At 42.0% G+C, this 19,624-nt stretch overlaps 1 protein-coding gene across 3 annotated transcripts in view; it reads right to left on the bottom strand.

The window, feature by feature from the left end:
• The window catches only part of LOC120937242 (amine sulfotransferase-like), a 57,080-nt gene that overhangs the window by 2,159 nt on the left and 35,297 nt on the right, over window positions 1-19,624 (bottom strand). For all 3 annotated transcript variants that reach the window (XM_040350291.1, XM_040350288.1, XM_040350290.1), the window contains exons 5-6: window positions 7,209-7,303; window positions 480-660 (exon numbers count right to left, since the gene is read on the bottom strand). In XM_040350291.1, the coding sequence (XP_040206225.1) occupies window positions 480-660; window positions 7,209-7,303 (276 nt within the window). The remainder of the gene's footprint in view (window positions 1-479; window positions 661-7,208; window positions 7,304-19,624) is intronic.

Raw genomic sequence — 19,624 nt, 5'->3', positions numbered from 1 at the left:
CAGATTAGAGGAAGACTGGGACCCCCACTGAATAAATCAGTGACAGGAAGTGACAAGGGGACAGGAAGTGAGGGTAAATCTCCACAATTAGACCCCAGACTACAATAACTATAATAAAAGTTTTTTTTTACTCTATTTCCCTCTTCAGTTGATTAGAAATTATATTGGTTGTTTCTCCGGAAGGGGAGAATTATTTTGGGCTTAGGTAAACTGACCTTCTTTATCATATAGAGGTTGTAGGAATACAGTGACATTATTATTGTTCCCACGGGCAAACTTCAATTTTGTTAGAATGAAGGAATAATGTCTAATACTGTATAGAACAGAATATCAGATAGGGTGAGATATTTTACTCTGATGTCTGATGGTACAGCTATACAGTATATATGATAAACAATGAAGCTTTGATAGTAAATATAAAACACTATACAATATATTTGAAAATGAATCCCTTTTACAGTATAGCTAAAATGTTTTACCTTTACGCATAAATGACCCAAGTTTTCGATTTATAATTCTTTCAGGCAAATTTTCTCTATTTGCAAGAGCATCTTTTTTCATTTCTTTAAAGGTTGCTCTTTTGACAACAATATCCATTGCTTCGTCATCTAACTCTACTCCTAAAAATGTACAAATTTGCTTGACAGAAGAGCGAAGATCCTGCAAACATGAAGAAAAGAAAACTGAAAATATTTATCATTACCTGAACTTTAACTTGTTTTGGAAGCTTTTATGAACTAATTGTTATCTCTTTTGTTATCTCTTTCAAAAGCAGATGTACTTTAAAAAACTTTTTTGGCATTTAAAAAAAAAATCTTTTGAGGCAAGAAGCATGATTGACAACCATCTGTTCATCTGTAAATATATCAGCAGAAAGGGTGACACTGTAAAGGGACAGTCAGCATGCATAGGAGAGAGACTCCTGCTGCCTACTCAGCTAATGGGCGATGTAACTTGCCCCCTTCCCAGGCCCGCCTCAAGAGATATTTGCTGCCATGATTGCCTGTTTGTCCTCTCCTGCATGAAGCCCCTTTTTCTCTCTTCTCCCTCTTTTCACTTCCCCTTCACCTTGTATTTTTCGCTCTTTTCCACTCTTTTTAACCCCACTCCCCCCTTTTCAATCCCCCCATTTTCTCCTTTCTTCTTCTCTCTCTTCCCACTTTCACTTTTCTCCCCTCTCTTCCAAACCCCCTCTCTTTCTCTTCTCTCGCTCTCTCTTACTATCCACTCTCTTTCCTCCCCCTTCTCTCTTTCACCCCATCTCTCTCTCTTCCCCTTCTCTCCCCCTCCTCTATCACCATTCTCTCTCTCCCTTCCCCATCTCTATCCTTTTCCTCCTCTCTCACCCCCCCTTTCTCTCTTTCCCCTCTCTCGTTATCCCCATTTTCCCACTCCTTTCTACCCTCTTTTTGTCCCTCCCCCAACACCCTTTTTTCCCCTCTTGCCATACCCACTGTTCACCAATCACTAGGTTATATCTCAGGGGGCCCCAGGTCCTCATACTCTTTGTCATGGTGATATTTTTTTTCACATGGTTTCACTTTTCAAATGTAAAACTGGGGAGATAACTTGCTTTTGGTATTGTTGATGTGTACATATTATGTACATATATTGTTTAAATAATGATTGGTTTCATTTCTAATAGGAATTTCTATCATATTTTAGGTTGCCAGTTAAAAAATGTGTCAGTAAATTGTCCCTGTTTTGTCAGTAAAAAGGTTGCATGGGGCTTGCAACTATTGCAGGATGTACTCTGGTTTTTATTAGTGAGCAAAAATTATAATTTTCAGTGCTGTCAACCCTTCAGGAATGATTCTGGTTATTAGTAGGCAAAAATTATAATTTTCACCACTTTCAGTGTGGTAACATGGCTGTGCTTACCACAATTACAATTTTACCAACCATAATAAGCAGGAGCCACGTATACACGAACACTACATTTTAATAGTAGCCCACTTCAAGGGTCCTCAAAAGCTTGTGTATCTCTACATTTATCACTGGGCCATGACTAAGCAAAGAGGGTAGGAGGTTCCCAATCATCTAAGATAGGAGCAAAGTGCTCAGTAAAAGTGCCAGCAGGGCTGGAATGCTCTCCAGCTTCTTGCCAAACAGCCTGCACCCTTTTATTTGCTGCCAGCAGAACATGATGGCAATATGCCATGGCAAGTTTGCTTGTGTATAGACCCTGTACTAATCTTTTAACAGGTTATTGTCTGCTTCTGCCTGCTTTTGATGAGTAGTGTAAAAAAGATCAAATAGCCTGAGTCAGGGGTCAAGTCCTGGGAAAAAAAGTGTGGGAACTCACCCAAGATTCCCACCCCCCACCTCAAAAATTAAAAAAAGTGTGTTTGTGTGTTATATATATATATATATATATATATATATATATATATATATATATATATATATATATATATATATATACATATATATATATATACATATATATATATATATATATATACATATATATATATATATATATATATATATATATATATATATATATATATATATATATATATAGACACACACAATGTATATAATACATACTCCTTTTTTAACAAATAAAGTGAAACATTTATTGTAAAGGGCCAGTTTACGAGGACACCTCCAAAATTCACATGCATTAAACAAATATAGAACAGATGTAACAACAAAATAATTTAACCTGTATGCTATATTAACAAGAAACCACCACAATGTGTGATAATGGTTCCCTCACAGGGAATTTCTAACACAAGTTGCAATAACTTGTCTCTATGCAGGCTCCTATATGTAGAGCCCCTCCTGCCCCAAGGTGTCCGCACACATGTGTTGGTCTGTGCAGAGGAGTGAGGTCAGGAGTGCTGAGTGTGCTGGTCAGGGGCCCCTCTCCTCAGGATGCCTGTATTGATTGTGCAAAGTGGGGCCCAGGCCCTGGGCCACTCACTCCTCAGTGCAAATTAAATGCAGCCTGATCAGTGCCCATCAATGCAGTCTGATCAGTGCCCATCATTGCAGCCTTGCCAGTGTCCATTAAATGCAGCCTTGCCAGTGCCCATCAAATCCAACCTTGCCAGTGCCCATCAAATTGAGTCTGATCAGTGCCCATCAAATTTAGTCTGATCAGTGCCCATCAAATGCAGTCTGATCAGTGCCCATCAAATGCAGTCTAATCAGTGCCAATCAAATGCAGCCTTAGAGTTGCCCATCAAATGCAGCCTTACCAGTACCCATCAATGCAGCCTCACCAGTACCCATCAATGCAGCCTCACCAGTAGCCATCAATGAAGCATGATCAGTGCCCATAAAATGCAGCCTTAGAGGTGTCCATCAAATGTGGCCTTACCAGTGCCCAGCAATGCGGCCTTACCAGTGCCCATCAACGCAAACTTACCAGTGCCCATCAACGCAGCCTTACCAGTGCACATCAACGCAGCCTCACCACTGCCCATCAATGCAGCCTCACCACTGCCCATCAATGCTGCCTCACCACTACCCATCAATGCAGCCTCACCAGTGCCCAGCAATGCAACCTCATCAGTGCCCAGAAATGCAACCTTGCCAGTGCCCAGCAATGCGAACTGACCAGTGCCCAGCAAGGCATTCTCACCATTGCCCAGCAATGCAGCCTCACCATTTCCCAGCAATACCGCCTCACCAGTGCTCAGCAATGCAGCCTCGCCAGTGCTCAGCAATGCAGCCTTATCAGTGCAATGCAGCCTTACCAGTGCCCCTATAAGAGAGCCGGTGTCCCCATCAGAGAGACCCCTATCACAGTGCCCTCATCAGAGAGCAGGTGTTCCCATCAGAGTATCCCCAACAGAGTGTCCCCATCAGAGTGTCCCCATCTGCCATCAGAGTGTCTCCATCCGAGTTGTGAGCCATCACAAAGTAGAAACATGTACCTGGATAAGTTCTTGCAGGCAGGGGGCAGGTGTGGAGTTTGACGAAGAAGCGTGCTGCAGGAAGAGCAGGAGCTGGGCGGAGGAACTTGCTGAGGAGGGCGGGGAGCACAGTTGATGTCATTGGTTGCTAGAACAACATTGGTTCTAGCAGCCAATGACAGTATTGCAGCAGGGATATAGCGCTGCAGATTAGCGGACACGGTCCTGTATAGTATAGCGGCCGCTGGAGGAGGAGGACCTGCTGTGTAAAAAGTACAGGAATGTCATTCCCATGCATTCCTGCAGGCCCTTGTTGTGAATGTTAAGATCTCCCTGGCCAACCACTAAGGCCCCATGCACACGGGACGTCGGTGCAAACTCTGCTGAACACACGTTTTTAAAGGCTAAAACCGGTGTTTAGAAATGCATGTTTTCCTGCAAATTTCGCTGCGTTTTACCGCGTTTTGCCGCATTTGTGTTTATAAGCGTTTAGTTAAGAAACATCTTAAGACCCTCCCTAAGTTCAAAAAACAGTATTATTTAACCATTTCAGCAATTTTGTGAGACCAGAGTGAATAGCAGCTGAGAGAGCAGCAGTGTACTTGTATTTAGAGTGTCACTTGCCACATCACCTGCCACAAGCTGCGGAACATCACCAGGCCACGTCACCTGCCACAAGTTGTGAATTGTCCACTTGCCATGTCACCTGGCTACATCACCTGCCACACGTTGAGAATTGTCCACTTGCCACGTCACCTGGCCACGCCACCTGCCACAAGTTGTGGATTGTTCACTGGCCACGTCACCTGCCACAAGTTGTGGATTGTCCACTTGCCATGTCACCTGCCACATCACCTGGCCACAAGTTGTGGATTGTCCACTGGCCACGTCACCTGCCACAAGTTGTGGATTGTCCACTTGCCACGTCACCTGGCCATGTCATCTGGCCACGTCACCTGCCACAATTTGTGGATTGTCCACTGGCCACGTCACCTGGCCACGTCACCTGGCCACATCACCTGCCACAATTGTGGATTGTCCACTTGCCATGTCACCTGACCATGTCACCTGGCCACGTCACCTGCCACAAGTTGTGGATTTCCACTGGCCATGTCACCTGCCACGTCACCTGGCCACATCACCTGCCACAAGTTGTGGATTTCCACTGGCCATGTCACCTGCCACGTCACCTGGCCACATCACCTGCCACAATTGTGGATTGTCCACTTGCCATGTCACCTGACCATGTCACCTGGACACGTCACCTGCCACAAGTTGTGGATTTCCACTTGCCATGTCACCTGACCATGTCACCTGGCCACGTCACCTGCCACAAGTTTTGGATTTCCACTGGCCATGTCACCTGCCACGTCACCTGGCCACATCACCTGCCACAATTGTGGATTGTCCACTTGCCATGTCACCTGACCATGTCACCTGACCACATCACCTGGCCACGTCACCTGGCCGCGTCACCTTCCACAAGTTGTGGATTGTCCACTTGCCACGTTACCTGGCCACGTCACCTGCCACATCACCTGGCCACATCACCTGCCACAAGTTGTGGCGTGTCCACTTGCCACGACACCTGCCACAAGTTCTGGATTGTCAACTTGCCACAAGTTGTGAATTGTCCACTTGTCACGTCACCTGCCACAAGTTGTGGATTGTTCACAATGCAATGCAAGCAATTACAGTTTTTTTTATATTTTTTCATCATTTGGCATCATTTTTGAGATTTCTAATGTTAAAAAATAGGTCACCTTTAAACCGCGTTTTGCCGTGTTTAGCATCTGAAACGTGGAAAACTTTTGAGTCTGAACCCATTTTTTTGCTTCTGGAAAAACGAGGTTATACGCAACTGCCTAAAAACGGCAATAAACGAGACTGTGTGCATGGACACATAGGATAACATTGAATGTGTTCAGGGGCAGTTGAAAAAAGTGTCCAACTGCCTCTGAACAAGTGTTTAACAGCGTTTAACAGCGTCTCGTGTGCATGGGGCCTTAGTGGTTTATTGCCAGTGGTGGATGTTGGGAAAGGGTATAAATATTTGTGAGAACCTTCTGGAAGCTCTCTTGCCTCCCAGATTTTGCTTACAGAGGACATGTGTGCAGGGGTCTATTGCCTGGGGAGGACACATGTTCTTGTTCTTGAGGGAAGGCCTGAGTTTGGAGCTTGTAAACTTGCACTGCCTGGTTGGTGGATTTTTTTGGGTGGAGTGAAGCTGGAACCAGGATAGTAGCAAAATGGGTAAACTTTGTCTGCTAAAAGGTGTCTGGAAGAGCTAGGTGCAAGCTTGAACATCAAGGGAAGTCTGGTGAATCATCCAGAGGCTCTGTGTACTGAAACTGCTATACATATTCAAGTAAACATGGTGCTAGTCTGGCTTAGACCCTTTTTTCTATAACCAAGTAAGATTCTGAATCTTCATGTGAAAATTTGGGGTAGGCTGTGCCCTAATTTCTCTCTCCCTGGGTTTCCGAGTTTCTGTTAACTCTGTTACCTTTTAAAAGTGACTGACATCAAACTTTTTATGCACAACAAAAACTTAAGGATCCAACCCTGAGGTGAATGTTGACCCAATAAGTTACTTTGTGTTTCCTACTTTCATTGGGTGCTACACTTGCATTCCTGGTGCTCTGCAAGTGTTCGGATGCCATGATATGGCCCATTCAGACATGCGCTTACACTCATCCTGTGTGCTGAACTGCTGTTTTCTGCACCTGCATTCACCTTGGAGCTGCATGCAGGCAGCCTAAAGAAATGGATGCAGACGCAGTGACTGTGCAGACACAGCCACATTAAAATTTAGCATGCATGCAGGAATCCGAATGCCCACTCTGCATTTGGATCCATGCACCTACTCCTCCACGCATGTCAAATTAGTCCTAAAATAATTTTTGATATTATGCAACCGCAGCAGCCTGTCCATTGTTTTGTTTACTGTATTTGGTACAGTATGTTCCTCTGTTCCCCTTCCTATTTTAGGGCTGGTTGGCGTAGTCTTAGCTAGACACTCCCTGCTTTTTTGACGCTCAGTTGTTTGTATAACTTCCCAAGTAGAGAAAGAGCTCAGAAGAGTCATCTTTTCACACTTCAAGACCGGATAAAACCCCATCAGTACTGCACCTATTGGAAATAAAATTCAAATTCTGTGTCTTATTGAAGAGTAACATTGAGTGTGCCAAATCAGCAAGTGGCTATACTATCCACACAGACTAAGAAGGTAGGTCATTGTATATATTGGCATTTAAAAAAAAAAAACATATTGTTAAAAACCTTTTTTAAATTATTGCTGCCACGTGTTAATATTAAAAACAAACTCAAATACCTTACCTGTATCATGTCTTCATATTTTAAAAAAAGGATATTGTAGTCATCTTTATGAGTGTTCCATCCTCGTAAGTGATCAAACCATTTGCCTGCAAAAACTGAACATACCAAATCACAATACATTGTAAAATAATATATTACACAACAGTGTATTCCCTAAGCAGAGGCATATGAGAGAACTGGTCACGCTGGCACAACCAATTCTTGGCCCAGGAACTCCTCCTCCCCCTTTTACTGGCCAAACTACTGGATCGATGAGAAAATCCAGAAGCAAGCCCATATCCAGCACCAATTCGCGAAAATCGATGCTGCTGCTCCATCATGGCTTCAAACCGGCCGGCTGGTCAGTCAAGAACACACTCCAACAGAAAGCACCCCCAAATCCAGCACTACCGGCAAAGAACGCATGACAGACAAATACGAGCGGACAGGACGCCACTACAAAGCAGAAACGACCTGAAAGCCTGTACCTGATTGCCAACTACAATCCCGCAAGCACACGCACTGAACCCGAGAATACGACCTGTTAAAGCGCGGAGACTGAAAAGCGCGAATCGTCTCTAACCAAACCTTCGCTAACACGCGGTAACACGGAACTAGCAAAAGCGGAACAGAGGGCGGCGCCGTTGACTTTGGTCTTTCCCTTTATAGTGACGTCGTACGTGGTTTACGTGCCCGCGTTCTGGTCCGAGGGGATTTTGGTCCACTGGTGTGTACAAGCCAGCGGACCAACAGACAATTCAGCCTGTCCGCGGGAAAAAGTCCGTCAGACAAGTATCAGCGGACAGATCCGGTCGTGTGTACAAGGCCTCAAAGAAGCATTTCTAGTGGCTCCTTGATGATGCTACCATTTGTATGGCTCAACTGTGTGAAACTTTGGAAAAGGGCACATTATCAGCACCTACAGACAGCTGGCTGCTCTGTGCCTGGGAAGAGGAAAAAGAGAAAAGCGTTCTCAGGCACTCTACTTCTACTACCTCTTGCCTGTGCTGTGTATAGCACGGCCTCGCTGACAGAAAAGGCAGATGTGTCCTGCCTCTATATGGTGTTGCCTGGCCATTGCTTTGCTCTGCAGAACCTACTCGACCCTGCTATGTCTGTGTGCAGAACCTCTGCTTCTGACTTTAGGCCTATCCGATATTTTTTTTAACTAAAAAGGTATTGCCTAAATTTAATGACAGATATGGTGATTGGTGGAAGAGGGGGCTGTGTGGTGCTTTGCTGCACACCACTTTATCGCATGCTACTTTTCCTGTGTCAGCAACAAGTGTATAATGAGCACTCCCAAAAATAAAAATGCCCTAGTAACAGAAAACAGAATATACTTTTCCAAAAAAATCCACAAAGGCAAAGCAGCAGCTAAATACCAAAATATATTCGCTGACACACACAAAATGACTGTTAAGGCACTGAGTTGTGAACAGGGGGGGGGGGGGGTACACAAAAATATGTGGTCAACCTCACTGCAATTCACAGTATATTTGTGCAATATAGCAAAGTATAGCAACTATCACTCCCTACCCTGTTGGGCCCCACTTGAAACCACTTGAAACCACTGATCAAGGAAATATTATTTTGAGCCACATAAAAGAATAGGTACAGAAATTGGTACTGCCTTGGTACTTGAAACAATATAATAATAACAATTTGATATCAGTTAAGTGACTAATAACACCTGATCTGAACAAGCAACGTCATCGAGATCTTCCTCCAGTGGCTGACACTATCACAGCAAATGCCAGAAATTACCATGATGATATTTCTTTGTCAAAGACTTGAGGGTTACTGACAAAGATTTTCACAGTAGAAACTCACAATAATATCACTATAAAAGTATGATAACCAACATTTTCTACACTTTGTTACAGTCATTATTAGCAATTGCTTAGCCTACAGTACATAGCAGTATGGTTGTAAAAATTAAATGGCTTTTTTCTTTTCATGATTGTGAGTATTGCTTAACTTCTGAAATTGCCATGATGACTTTTAAGTGTAAATGATTGACAAAATGCAGTCAGAGCTCATGCAAACATTCAGGGTAGATTTATTAGTTTTCCTGGCTAACTATGTCAGAGTCCTTGTCCTTGCTCTGATTTTTGTAGTATTATTATTCCTAGTAAGAATAACAACAGTGTTAGATTTGTTTTTTGCATTTGTATGCTATTGGCCTGATGGTGGAGTGATGGGAGCCCACATGTTCAGCTTTGTAGCTTTTTCCAGGCTTAAGAGTAACAGCTATGGTTCTTTAATATCACCTGTGCTCATATTTCCCCTTATTAGCATTTTGTTCTGAAAAGTAGGTAAAGCAAAATTTACTAATTTTCTTAGAAGAGTGGGTCGAACACACACCTGAATTAAAGTAGTCTTAGGCCCCGTACACACGAGGAGACATGTCCGATGAAAACGGTCCGTGGACCGTTTTCATCGGACATGTCTCCTGGGAACTTTTGGTCTGATGTGTGTACACACCATCAGACCAAAATCCCAGCGGACAGACACCGACGTTCTCAAACACGGAAGTGCAATGCTTCCACGCATGCGTCAAATCATTTTGACGCATGCGCGGGATTTAGGGACGCTGGTTACACGTCATAACCAGCGGACATGTCCGATTAGGTGGACTAACCATCGGACATTGTAAGAAAACAGTAAACGTGAATGAATGCAATTGACTCAAAAGTCCAAACAGTTCAAAGTGTACTGTAGCAGCGCTAGATGATCATAACGTGAGTTCTGATTATAGTACTATGAAAACATAGGTGTTCAATAATAGTGCAGATGAACATCAGCTGTGAGTAGTGTCTTCCATAACATGTGCTCCTTATCACCAAGGGGGTTGTATTTCACCACGTGGGGGGATACTATCCCCTAATGGGGATGCACTCACCAGACCGAGAATAAAAAACAGCATGGGATACACAATCAGCCTTTGTCATTGGTCTTGCACTCTCCACCACTCTGCTGGTATATATCTTGCCAGTGTACATATAAAGAAATAAACTTTGATAGTGTAGTACCGTTTTTCAAACAGTTTATTGGCAAACAAATAAGCCCCCCCTTGTAAAATATGCGTACCACAATATAAGATAAAAGAGCATGTAAAGTACTGTGCCTGTCTCTCTTTACTGGATAGGTAAGAAATGGCGCTCCGGCTCTGTTCTCAGTTCCTGATCCTTGGAGGGTACAGTGTCTAGGTCGTCCGATGTTGGCCACGCCCTGACGTGTTTCGTCATTGACTGACTTCATCTGAGGGCGTGGCTGCAACTCTCGGCGACCTATTATATAGCCAGAGGCGTCCCACTCGTTATTCGCCGTCACGGCGTCATTCTCACGCATGCGCGATGGCGCGCGTGAGGCTTAAGCCCATAGTAGGGCGGAAGTGGGAAGGCGGCGTTCTAGCAGGCATCGAATGCCGCTAGGTGTTGGTAAACGAACCGCCCTCTAACTCAGCGTCCTGGCGTGAGTCCCGCGCATGCGCTGTGGCATGCGTGAGACCAATGCCAGGTCTTGGGCGGAAGTGAGACTGACTCACAAACCGCGCAGCTGCATCAATGATTTAGCGCCGCTGTCCATGACAGGTCAGAACAGCCAATCAATGATGTGCGACGTCAGAGGTGCGCGCGCATCTCCAGACGGAGAACTGCAGGCCCGCCCACCCCTGTCTGACTGGACCAATCGGTCCAACAAGCCTCAAGCTGCCAGTACCAATATGTAAATACACTGTGATGTCCCGCAGTGCAAATAGCCCGTACAGGATATACAGTGCATGCATACTATTGAAAGGAATGATAAACAACTACAATATGGAATTAAATAGATACAGTGAATTAAAATATCCCTGGGACTGGTAATACCTAGTATCTATTAAGCGTAACAACAGTAGTAAAAAAATGGTTATGAAATAATAAGAACGGTACAGTAAAATGGATAAACATAAACATTAAAACACTAAAACCAATAAAATGTGCCCAGTGTATAAAATCCAGCATTAAGACCATTCTTAAAATAAATAGATAATAAATACATGTTTAAAAAAATATCCTAAAAACATGAATAATAATATCTAAAAAAACATGGTATGTTAACCCCACTGTAGAGCATATTGATTGGATCTTAATGCCATATATATTGAGTGATCTGATAACGATACAATAGAGCATGGGCGACTTTTTGGAGACCAAAAACTCCAAACCATATGGAATATGGATAATCGAATAATCCGTGTTCTGTGTAATCTATATGTTATTATGCATCACTTATAAAGCAGTTGATATCCAACTCAATGTTCATGCCTTTTGGGGCAAGTGATTCGGTCAAAAAGATCCATCTTGTTTCGCTCTTTGATAATTCTCGGACCCTATGGCCTCCTCTCCAGTTTTGCGTTATATGTTGAACTCCCCAAAATTGTAACCCAGATGGATCCTGGTTATGCTTCAATTTGAAGTGGAGTGATACGTTATGGTCTTCATAACCTGACTTGATATTATTGATGTGCTCCATCACACGTATTCTCATTTTTCTCTTTGTTCTTCCGATATAGATTAAATTACATGGGCATCTTAGTGCATATACAACATGGTCAGTGTTGCAAGTGATAAACTGATCAATGTCAAATTCTGTGTTGTTGACCGGGCATGTGAACTTCTCGAGGCCTCTCATAATATGTGTAACTTCTCTGCAAGGTTTGCATTTCCTGCATGCAAAGAAACCATTTTGACTCCAAAAGGTCTTAGGTTTAGCGGGCGGATCCAGTACTTTCTTTACAATCCGATCCCCATGATTCGAGGCATTTTTATAGATGAACTGCGGCTTAGGTGGGAGTGAGGGTCCCAATTTTTTGTCCGTCAGTAATATGTGCCAGTGTTTGTTAAAGATTTCCTCCACTTCTTTATACTGGGCGTGGAATTGGGATAGAAAGCCCCACTCTTTTGTGTTGGTGGCTGGATCACTGTCGGATTTTCTGTTCTATAAACATGTTTCCCTGGGTATATTTCGTATTTCTTCCACCAATTTTTTCATTTTGTCCGGATGGTAGCCTCTGGCTTCAAATCTATTGGTTAAAATTTTAGATTGCGCAATAAAATCATCTGTCTCGGTACAGTTTAGTTTCACCCTCATAATCTGCCCTTTGGGTATGTTTCTGATCCACAATGGGTGGTGTCCACTGGTGGTAGGGAGGTAACTGTTTCTGTCGGTGGGTTTAAAAAATACCTTTGTGGCTAATCTTTGTTCATGACGGTATACAGTTACGTCTAAAAAATTAATTTCAGAACTATTGTATTCCGAGGTTAGCTTGATGTTTTTATTATTGTGGTTTAAAATGCTTAAAAAATCGGTAAGTGAGTCAGTGGAACCAGCCCAGATAAAAAACAAATCGTCAATGTATCGTTTATAAAAAATTAATTCACTCCGTCTGTCTTTAAAAATCACCTTTTCCCATTCGGCCATGAACAGATTTGCTATGCTTGGTGCAAATTTCGCGCCCATGGCAACTCCTCTTTTTTGGGAATAATACTTGCTGTCATACCAGAAGAAATTATGGGATAGACAGAAATCAAGAGCATTACCAATGAAAACTTTTTGATTGTGTGGCAGATCATCTCTTTGGCAAAGCGCCCAATTCAGGGCAAGCAGTGCGTCATCGTGTTGTATGATGGAGTAAAGAGACGATACATCTGCAGTTACAAGTAACACGGGTAAGTCTACCTCCAGAGTGATTTCCTGCAGGCTTAACAAGAGATCCTTAGTGTCCTTCAGATAAGATTTTGTTATTCTTACACTCTTTTGTAAAAAGGTATCCAGATATTGTCCCATTCTGGAAGATATGGAGTCAATGCTGTTAACAATTGGCCTCGCAGGGGGGTTCAGGGGATCTTTGTGTATCTTAGGGAGAGTGTAAATAGTTGGGACTTTGTTACTAGCTGGTGTCAGGTAGTTTTTTTCTTTCGCTGTTAGAACCCCTAATTGGGAGCCTCTATTAACAAGTGCCTGTAGCTGTTGTCTGTAAGCCTGAGTCGGATCCTGCTCCAATAGGCTGTATGTGGACTTGTCTGCCAACATATCCGAAATTTGTCCATGGTAAAAATCCTTACTCAGGATCACTACTCCCCCTCCTTTGTCCGCCGGTCTTATAATAATATCTTTCCGTTTTTCTAACATATCGATTCCTTCTTGTATGTGTTTTACATTGACGTTCTTTTTAGGTTTCAAGTGGTCTAGGTCTCTCAGTACCAAACTCTTGAACACCTCCACCTGGTGATTTGGGTTATTAAGGGGATTAAATAATGACCTGTTCTTTAATCCACTGTTGACTACGGTCTCTGAACTCGTGACATTGTTGCCAATGCGTGGAGTGCATCCAATGAAATATTTTTTCATATTCAGTTTACGAATATATTTATGAATATCTATGTATACATTGAATTTGTTGACCGGTTTCTTCATGCCACATTTTAGGCCTAAATTTAAAATATTCAGTTCTTTATGTGTGAGTTCCACTGAAGTTAAATTAAAAATCCCTCCTATTCCTGATGCCTTCTTCTTTTTCTGCAACCTCCATCCTGCCCTGCACCCTCTGGTTCGTCCTTTTTCGGGTATGGGAAGCGGTCCTTCTCCCATTGGTTTGTGGCTTGAGTTCCTCTCCATTCTTGTTCCTGGTACTGTCCTGATGGGTATTGTGGAGGCAGATACTGGGGCGGAGGATAATGGACAGGTGGGTGGTATGAAGAGGGGTAATTCTGGGGTTTCCCCCTGCGGGGTGGCTGGCCTCGACCCCTCCTTTGGGGCCCCCCTCCCCCTCGCCCTAAAAAAGGACGTGGAGGAGGAGCATTGTCATGGTTTTCTTGGTAGGCTCTTAATGGTGCAAACTTGTTTTGTGTGGGAATCTGGTATTCTCTGCTTTGTGGATTCTGATATTGGTTATCTCTAGTGCCACCACCTCTACTTTTCCCCCTTCCTCTTGCAATAGGGGTTGAAAAACGTTGAGGTGAGTCTATAGTGACCTCCTCATTGCCATATGTATTGATGCGTTCTGTCAATATTGGCACTGACAGTCGTATTTCTTGTGGTTGGTTTTTTTCTATTAAATTGATATTGTCCGGTAATGACTGTTGCCATGCAAATATGGTATTAGTTTTGAAGTCGCCCATGTCTCTATGGTATTTTTTGACTTTCTTTTTTTGAGTGTCCTTATCAACTTTCTCGAGACGCTTATTGATTCTAGTGTTGAAATCAATAATTTCCTGAGAATTTTTTATGGGGTCAAGTTGCAAATTAAATTCATTAATTTTTGATTCCAAAATGACCATTTTTCGTTTTTTCCTTTGTAGGATGAGTTCCTGCAGTTTGAACCCAACCCCAATGAAAAAATCATACCATTCCTGAATAGATCCTGGATCATCAAGGCCATCTTGTGGTACAACATCCCACCTTAGGCTTCTAATGATGATTTTATCTTTAATGTACTGCTCAAGTGTATAAATGTCCCACCAGGCCCTTACTTGTTTCTCCAAAACATTGCCTAGTGCAGACATAGCGCTGTTATAATTTACTTGAGTGGTAGTAGGTTCATTATTTACAAAAACATTGTTTATGTCTAGATTCCTATTGGTCAGAAATCTTAATGCATCCATAGCAGCTGAGAAAGGATCAACGAAACTGTATGTAAAGTGTTTAAAATATGCGCCCTTCCTTCAGATAAACACTGCTCAGCGCACAGGAAATAGCGATAAAGACTTATGATAAACAGGAAAAATAGACAAACTGACAGCAGCCGCTTAAAAAAGAAATAATTGTAAGAAAACAGTAAACGTGAATGAATGCAATTGACTCAAAAGTCCAAACAGTTCAAAGTGTACTGTAGCAGCGCTAGATGATCATAACGTGAGTTCTGATTATAGTACTATGAAAACATAGGTGTTCAATAATGGTGCAGATGAACATCAGCTGTCAACATGAACTATCAAAGTTTATTCCTTTATATGTACACGGGCAAGATATATACCAGCAGAGTGGTGGAGAGTGCAAGACCAATGACAAAGGCTGATTGTGTATCCCATGCTGTTTTTTATTCTCGGTCTGGTGAGTGCATCCCCATTAGGGGATAGTATCCCCCCACGTGGTGAAATACAACCCCTTGGTGATAAGGAGCACATGTTATGGAAGACACTACTCACAGCTGATGTTCATCTGCACCATTATTGAACACCTATGTTTTCATAGTACTATAATCAGAACTCACGTTATGATCATCTAGCGCTGCTACAGTACACTTTGAACTGTTTGGACTTTTGAGTCAATTGCATTCATTCACGTTTACTGTTTTCTTACAATTATTTCTTTTTTAAGCGGCTGCTGTCAGTTTGTCTATTTTTCCTGGTTATCATAAGTCTTTATCGCTATTTCCTGTGCGCTGAGCAGTGTTTATCTAAAGGAAGGGCGCATATTTTAAACACTTTACATACAGTTTCGTTGATCCTTTCTCAGCTGCTATGGATGCATTAAGATTTCTGACCAATAGGAATCTAGACATAAACAATGTTTTTGTAAATAATGAACCTACTACCACTCAAGTAAATTATAACAGCGCTATGTCTGCACTAGGCAATGTTTTGGAGAAACAAGTAAGGGCCTGGTGGGACATTTATACACTTGAGCAGTACATTAAAGATAAAATCATCATTAGAAGCCTAAGGTGGGATGTTGTACCACAAGATGGCCTTGATGATCCAGGATCTATTCAGGAATGGTATGATTTTTTCATTGGGGTTGGGTTCAAACTGCAGGAACTCATCCTACAAAGGAAAAAACGAAAAATGGTCATTTTGGAATCAAAAATTAATGAATTTAATTTGCAACTTGACCCCATAAAAAATTCTCAGGAAATTATTGATTTCAACACTAGAATCAATAAGCGTCTCGAGAAAGTTGATAAGGACACTCAAAAAAAGAAAGTCAAAAAATACCATAGAGACATGGGCGACTTCAAAACAAATACCATATTTGCATGGCAACAGTCATTACCGGACAATATCAATTTAATAGAAAAAAAACAACCACAAGAAATACGACTGTCAGTGCCAATATTGACAGAACGCATCAATACATATGGCAATGAGGAGGTCACTATAGACTCACCTCAACGTTTTTCAACCCCTATTGCAAGAGGAAGGGGGAAAAGTAGAGGTGGTGGCACTAGAGATAACCAATATCAGAATCCACAAAGCAGAGAATACCAGATTCCCACACAAAACAAGTTTGCACCATTAAGAGCCTACCAAGAAAACCATGACAATGCTCCTCCTCCACGTCCTTTTTTAGGGCGAGGGGGAGGGGGGCCCCAAAGGAGGGGTCGAGGCCAGCCACCCCGCAGGGGGAAACCCCAGAATTACCCCTCTTCATACCACCCACCTGTCCATTATCCTCCGCCCCAGTATCTGCCTCCACAATACCCATCAGGACAGTACCAGGAACAAGAATGGAGAGGAACTCAAGCCACGAACCAATGGGAGAAGGACCGCTTCCCATACCCGAAAAAGGACGAACCAGAGGGTGCAGGGCAGGATGGAGGTCGCAGAAAAAGAAGAAGGCATCAGGAATAGGAGGGATTTTTAATTTAACTTCAGTGGAACTCACACATAAAGAACTGAATATTTTAAATTTAGGCCTAAAATGTGGCATGAAGAAACCGGTCAACAAATTCAATGTATACATAGATATTCATAAATATATTCGTAAACTGAATATGAAAAAATATTTCATTGGATGCACTCCACGCATTGGCAACAATGTCACGAGTTCAGAGACCGTAGTCAACAGTGGATTAAAGAACAGGTCATTATTTAATCCCCTTAATAACCCAAATCACCAGGTGGAGGTGTTCAAGAGTTTGGTACTGAGAGACCTAGACCACTTGAAACCTAAAAAGAACGTCAATGTAAAACACATACAAGAAGGAATCGATATGTTAGAAAAACGGAAAGATATTATTATAAGACCGGCGGACAAAGGAGGGGGAGTAGTGATCCTGAGTAAGGATTTTTTACCATGGACAAATTTCGGATATGTTGGCAGACAAGTCCACATACAGCCTATTGGAGCAGGATCTCAGGCTTACAGACAACAGCTACAGGCACTTGTTAAAAGAGGCTCCCAATTAGGGGTTCTAACAGCGAAAGAAAAAAACTACCTGACACCAGCTAGTAACAAAGTCCCAACTATTTACACTCTCCCTAAGATACACAAAGATCCCCTGAACCCCCCTGCGAGGCCAATTGTTAACAGCATTGACTCCATATCTTCCAGAATGGGACAATATCTGGATACCTTTTTACAAAAGAGTGTAAGAATAACAAAATCTTATCTGAAGGACACTAAGGATCTCTTGTTAAGCCTGCAGGAAATCACTCTGGAGGTAGACTTACCCGTGTTACTTGTAACTGCAGATGTATCGTCTCTTTACTCCATCATACAACACGATGACGCACTGCTTGCCCTGAATTGGGCGCTTTGCCAAAGAGATGATCTGCCACACAATCAAAAAGTTTTCATTGGTAATGCTCTTGATTTCTGTCTATCCCATAATTTCTTCTGGTATGACAGCAAGTATTATTCCCAAAAAAGAGGAGTTGCCATGGGCGCGAAATTTGCACCAAGCATAGCAAATCTGTTCATGGCCGAATGGGAAGATAAGGTGATTTTTAAAGACAGACGGAGTGAATTAATTTTTTATAAACGATACATTGACGATTTGTTTTTTATCTGGGCTGGTTCCACTGACTCACTTACCGATTTTTTAAGCATTTTAAACCACAATAATAAAAACATCAAGCTAACCTCGGAATACAATAGTTCTGAAATTAATTTTTTAGACGTAACTGTATACCGTCATGAACAAAGATTAGCCACAAAGGTATTTTTTAAACCCACCGACAGAAACAGTTACCTCCCTACCACCAGTGGACACCACCCATTGTGGATCAGAAACATACCCAAAGGGCAGATTATGAGGGTGAAACTAAACTGTACCGAGACAGATGATTTTATTGCGCAATCTAAAATTTTAACCAATAGATTTGAAGCCAGAGGCTACCATCCGGACAAAATGAAAAAATCGGTGGAAGAAATACGAAATATACCCAGGGAAACATGTTTACAGAACAAAAAATCAGACAGTGATCCAGCCACCAACACAAAAGAGTGGGGCTTTCTATCCCAATTCCACGCCCAGTATAAAGAAGTGGAGGAAATCTTTAACAAACACTGGCACATATTACTGACGGACAAAAAATTGGGACCCTCACTCCCACCTAAGCCGCAGTTCATCTATAAAAAGGCCTCGAATCATGGGGATCGGATTGTAAAGAAGGTACTGGATCCGCCCGCTAAACCTAAGACCTTTTGGAGTCAAAATGGTTTCTTTGCATGCAGGAAATGCAAACCTTGCAGAGAAGTTACACATATTATGAGAGGCCTCGAGAAGTTCACATGCCCGGTCAACAACACAGAATTTGACATTGATCAGTTTATCACTTGCAACACTGACCATGTTGTATATGCACTAAGATGCCCATGTAATTTAATCTATATCGGAAGAACAAAGAGAAAAATGAGAATACGTGTGATGGAGCACATCAATAATATCAAGTCAGGTTATGAAGACCATAACGTATCACTCCACTTCAAATTGAAGCATAACCAGGATCCATCTGGGTTACAATTTTGGGGAGTTCAACATATAACGCAAAACTGGAGAGGAGGCCATAGGGTCCGAGAATTATCAAAGAGCGAAACAAGATGGATCTTTTTGACCGAATCACTTGCCCCAAAAGGCATGAACATTGAGTTGGATATCAACTGCTTTATAAGTGATGCATAATAACATATAGATTACACAGAACACGGATTATTCGATTATCCATATTCCATATGGTTTGGAGTTTTTGGTCTCCAAAAAGTCGCCCATGCTCTATTGTATCGTTATCAGATCACTCAATATATATATGGCATTAAGATCCAATCAATATGCTCTACAGTGGGGTTAACATACCATGTTTTTTTAGATATTATTATTCATGTTTTTAGGATATTTTTTTAAACATGTATTTATTATCTATTTATTTTAAGAATGGTCTTAATGCTGGATTTTATACACTGGGTACATTTTATTGGTTTTAGTGTTTTAGTGTTTATGTTTATCCATTTTACTGTACCGTTCTTATTATCTCATAACCATTTTTTTACTACTGTTGTTACACTTAATAGATACTAGGTATTACCAGTCCCAGGGATATTTTAATTCACTGTATCTATGTAATTCCATATTGTAGTTGTTTATCATTCCTTTCAATAGTATGCATGCACTGTATATCCTGTATGGGCTATTTGCACTGCGGGACATCACAGTGTATTTACATATTGGT

Source organism: Rana temporaria, chromosome 4 (assembly GCF_905171775.1).
Source record: "Rana temporaria chromosome 4, aRanTem1.1, whole genome shotgun sequence".
NCBI classification, from domain to species: Eukaryota; Metazoa; Chordata; class Amphibia; order Anura; family Ranidae; genus Rana; species Rana temporaria.
Note: the sequence above shows the minus strand (reverse complement) of the source record. Positions and strands in the feature narration are given on the sequence as shown.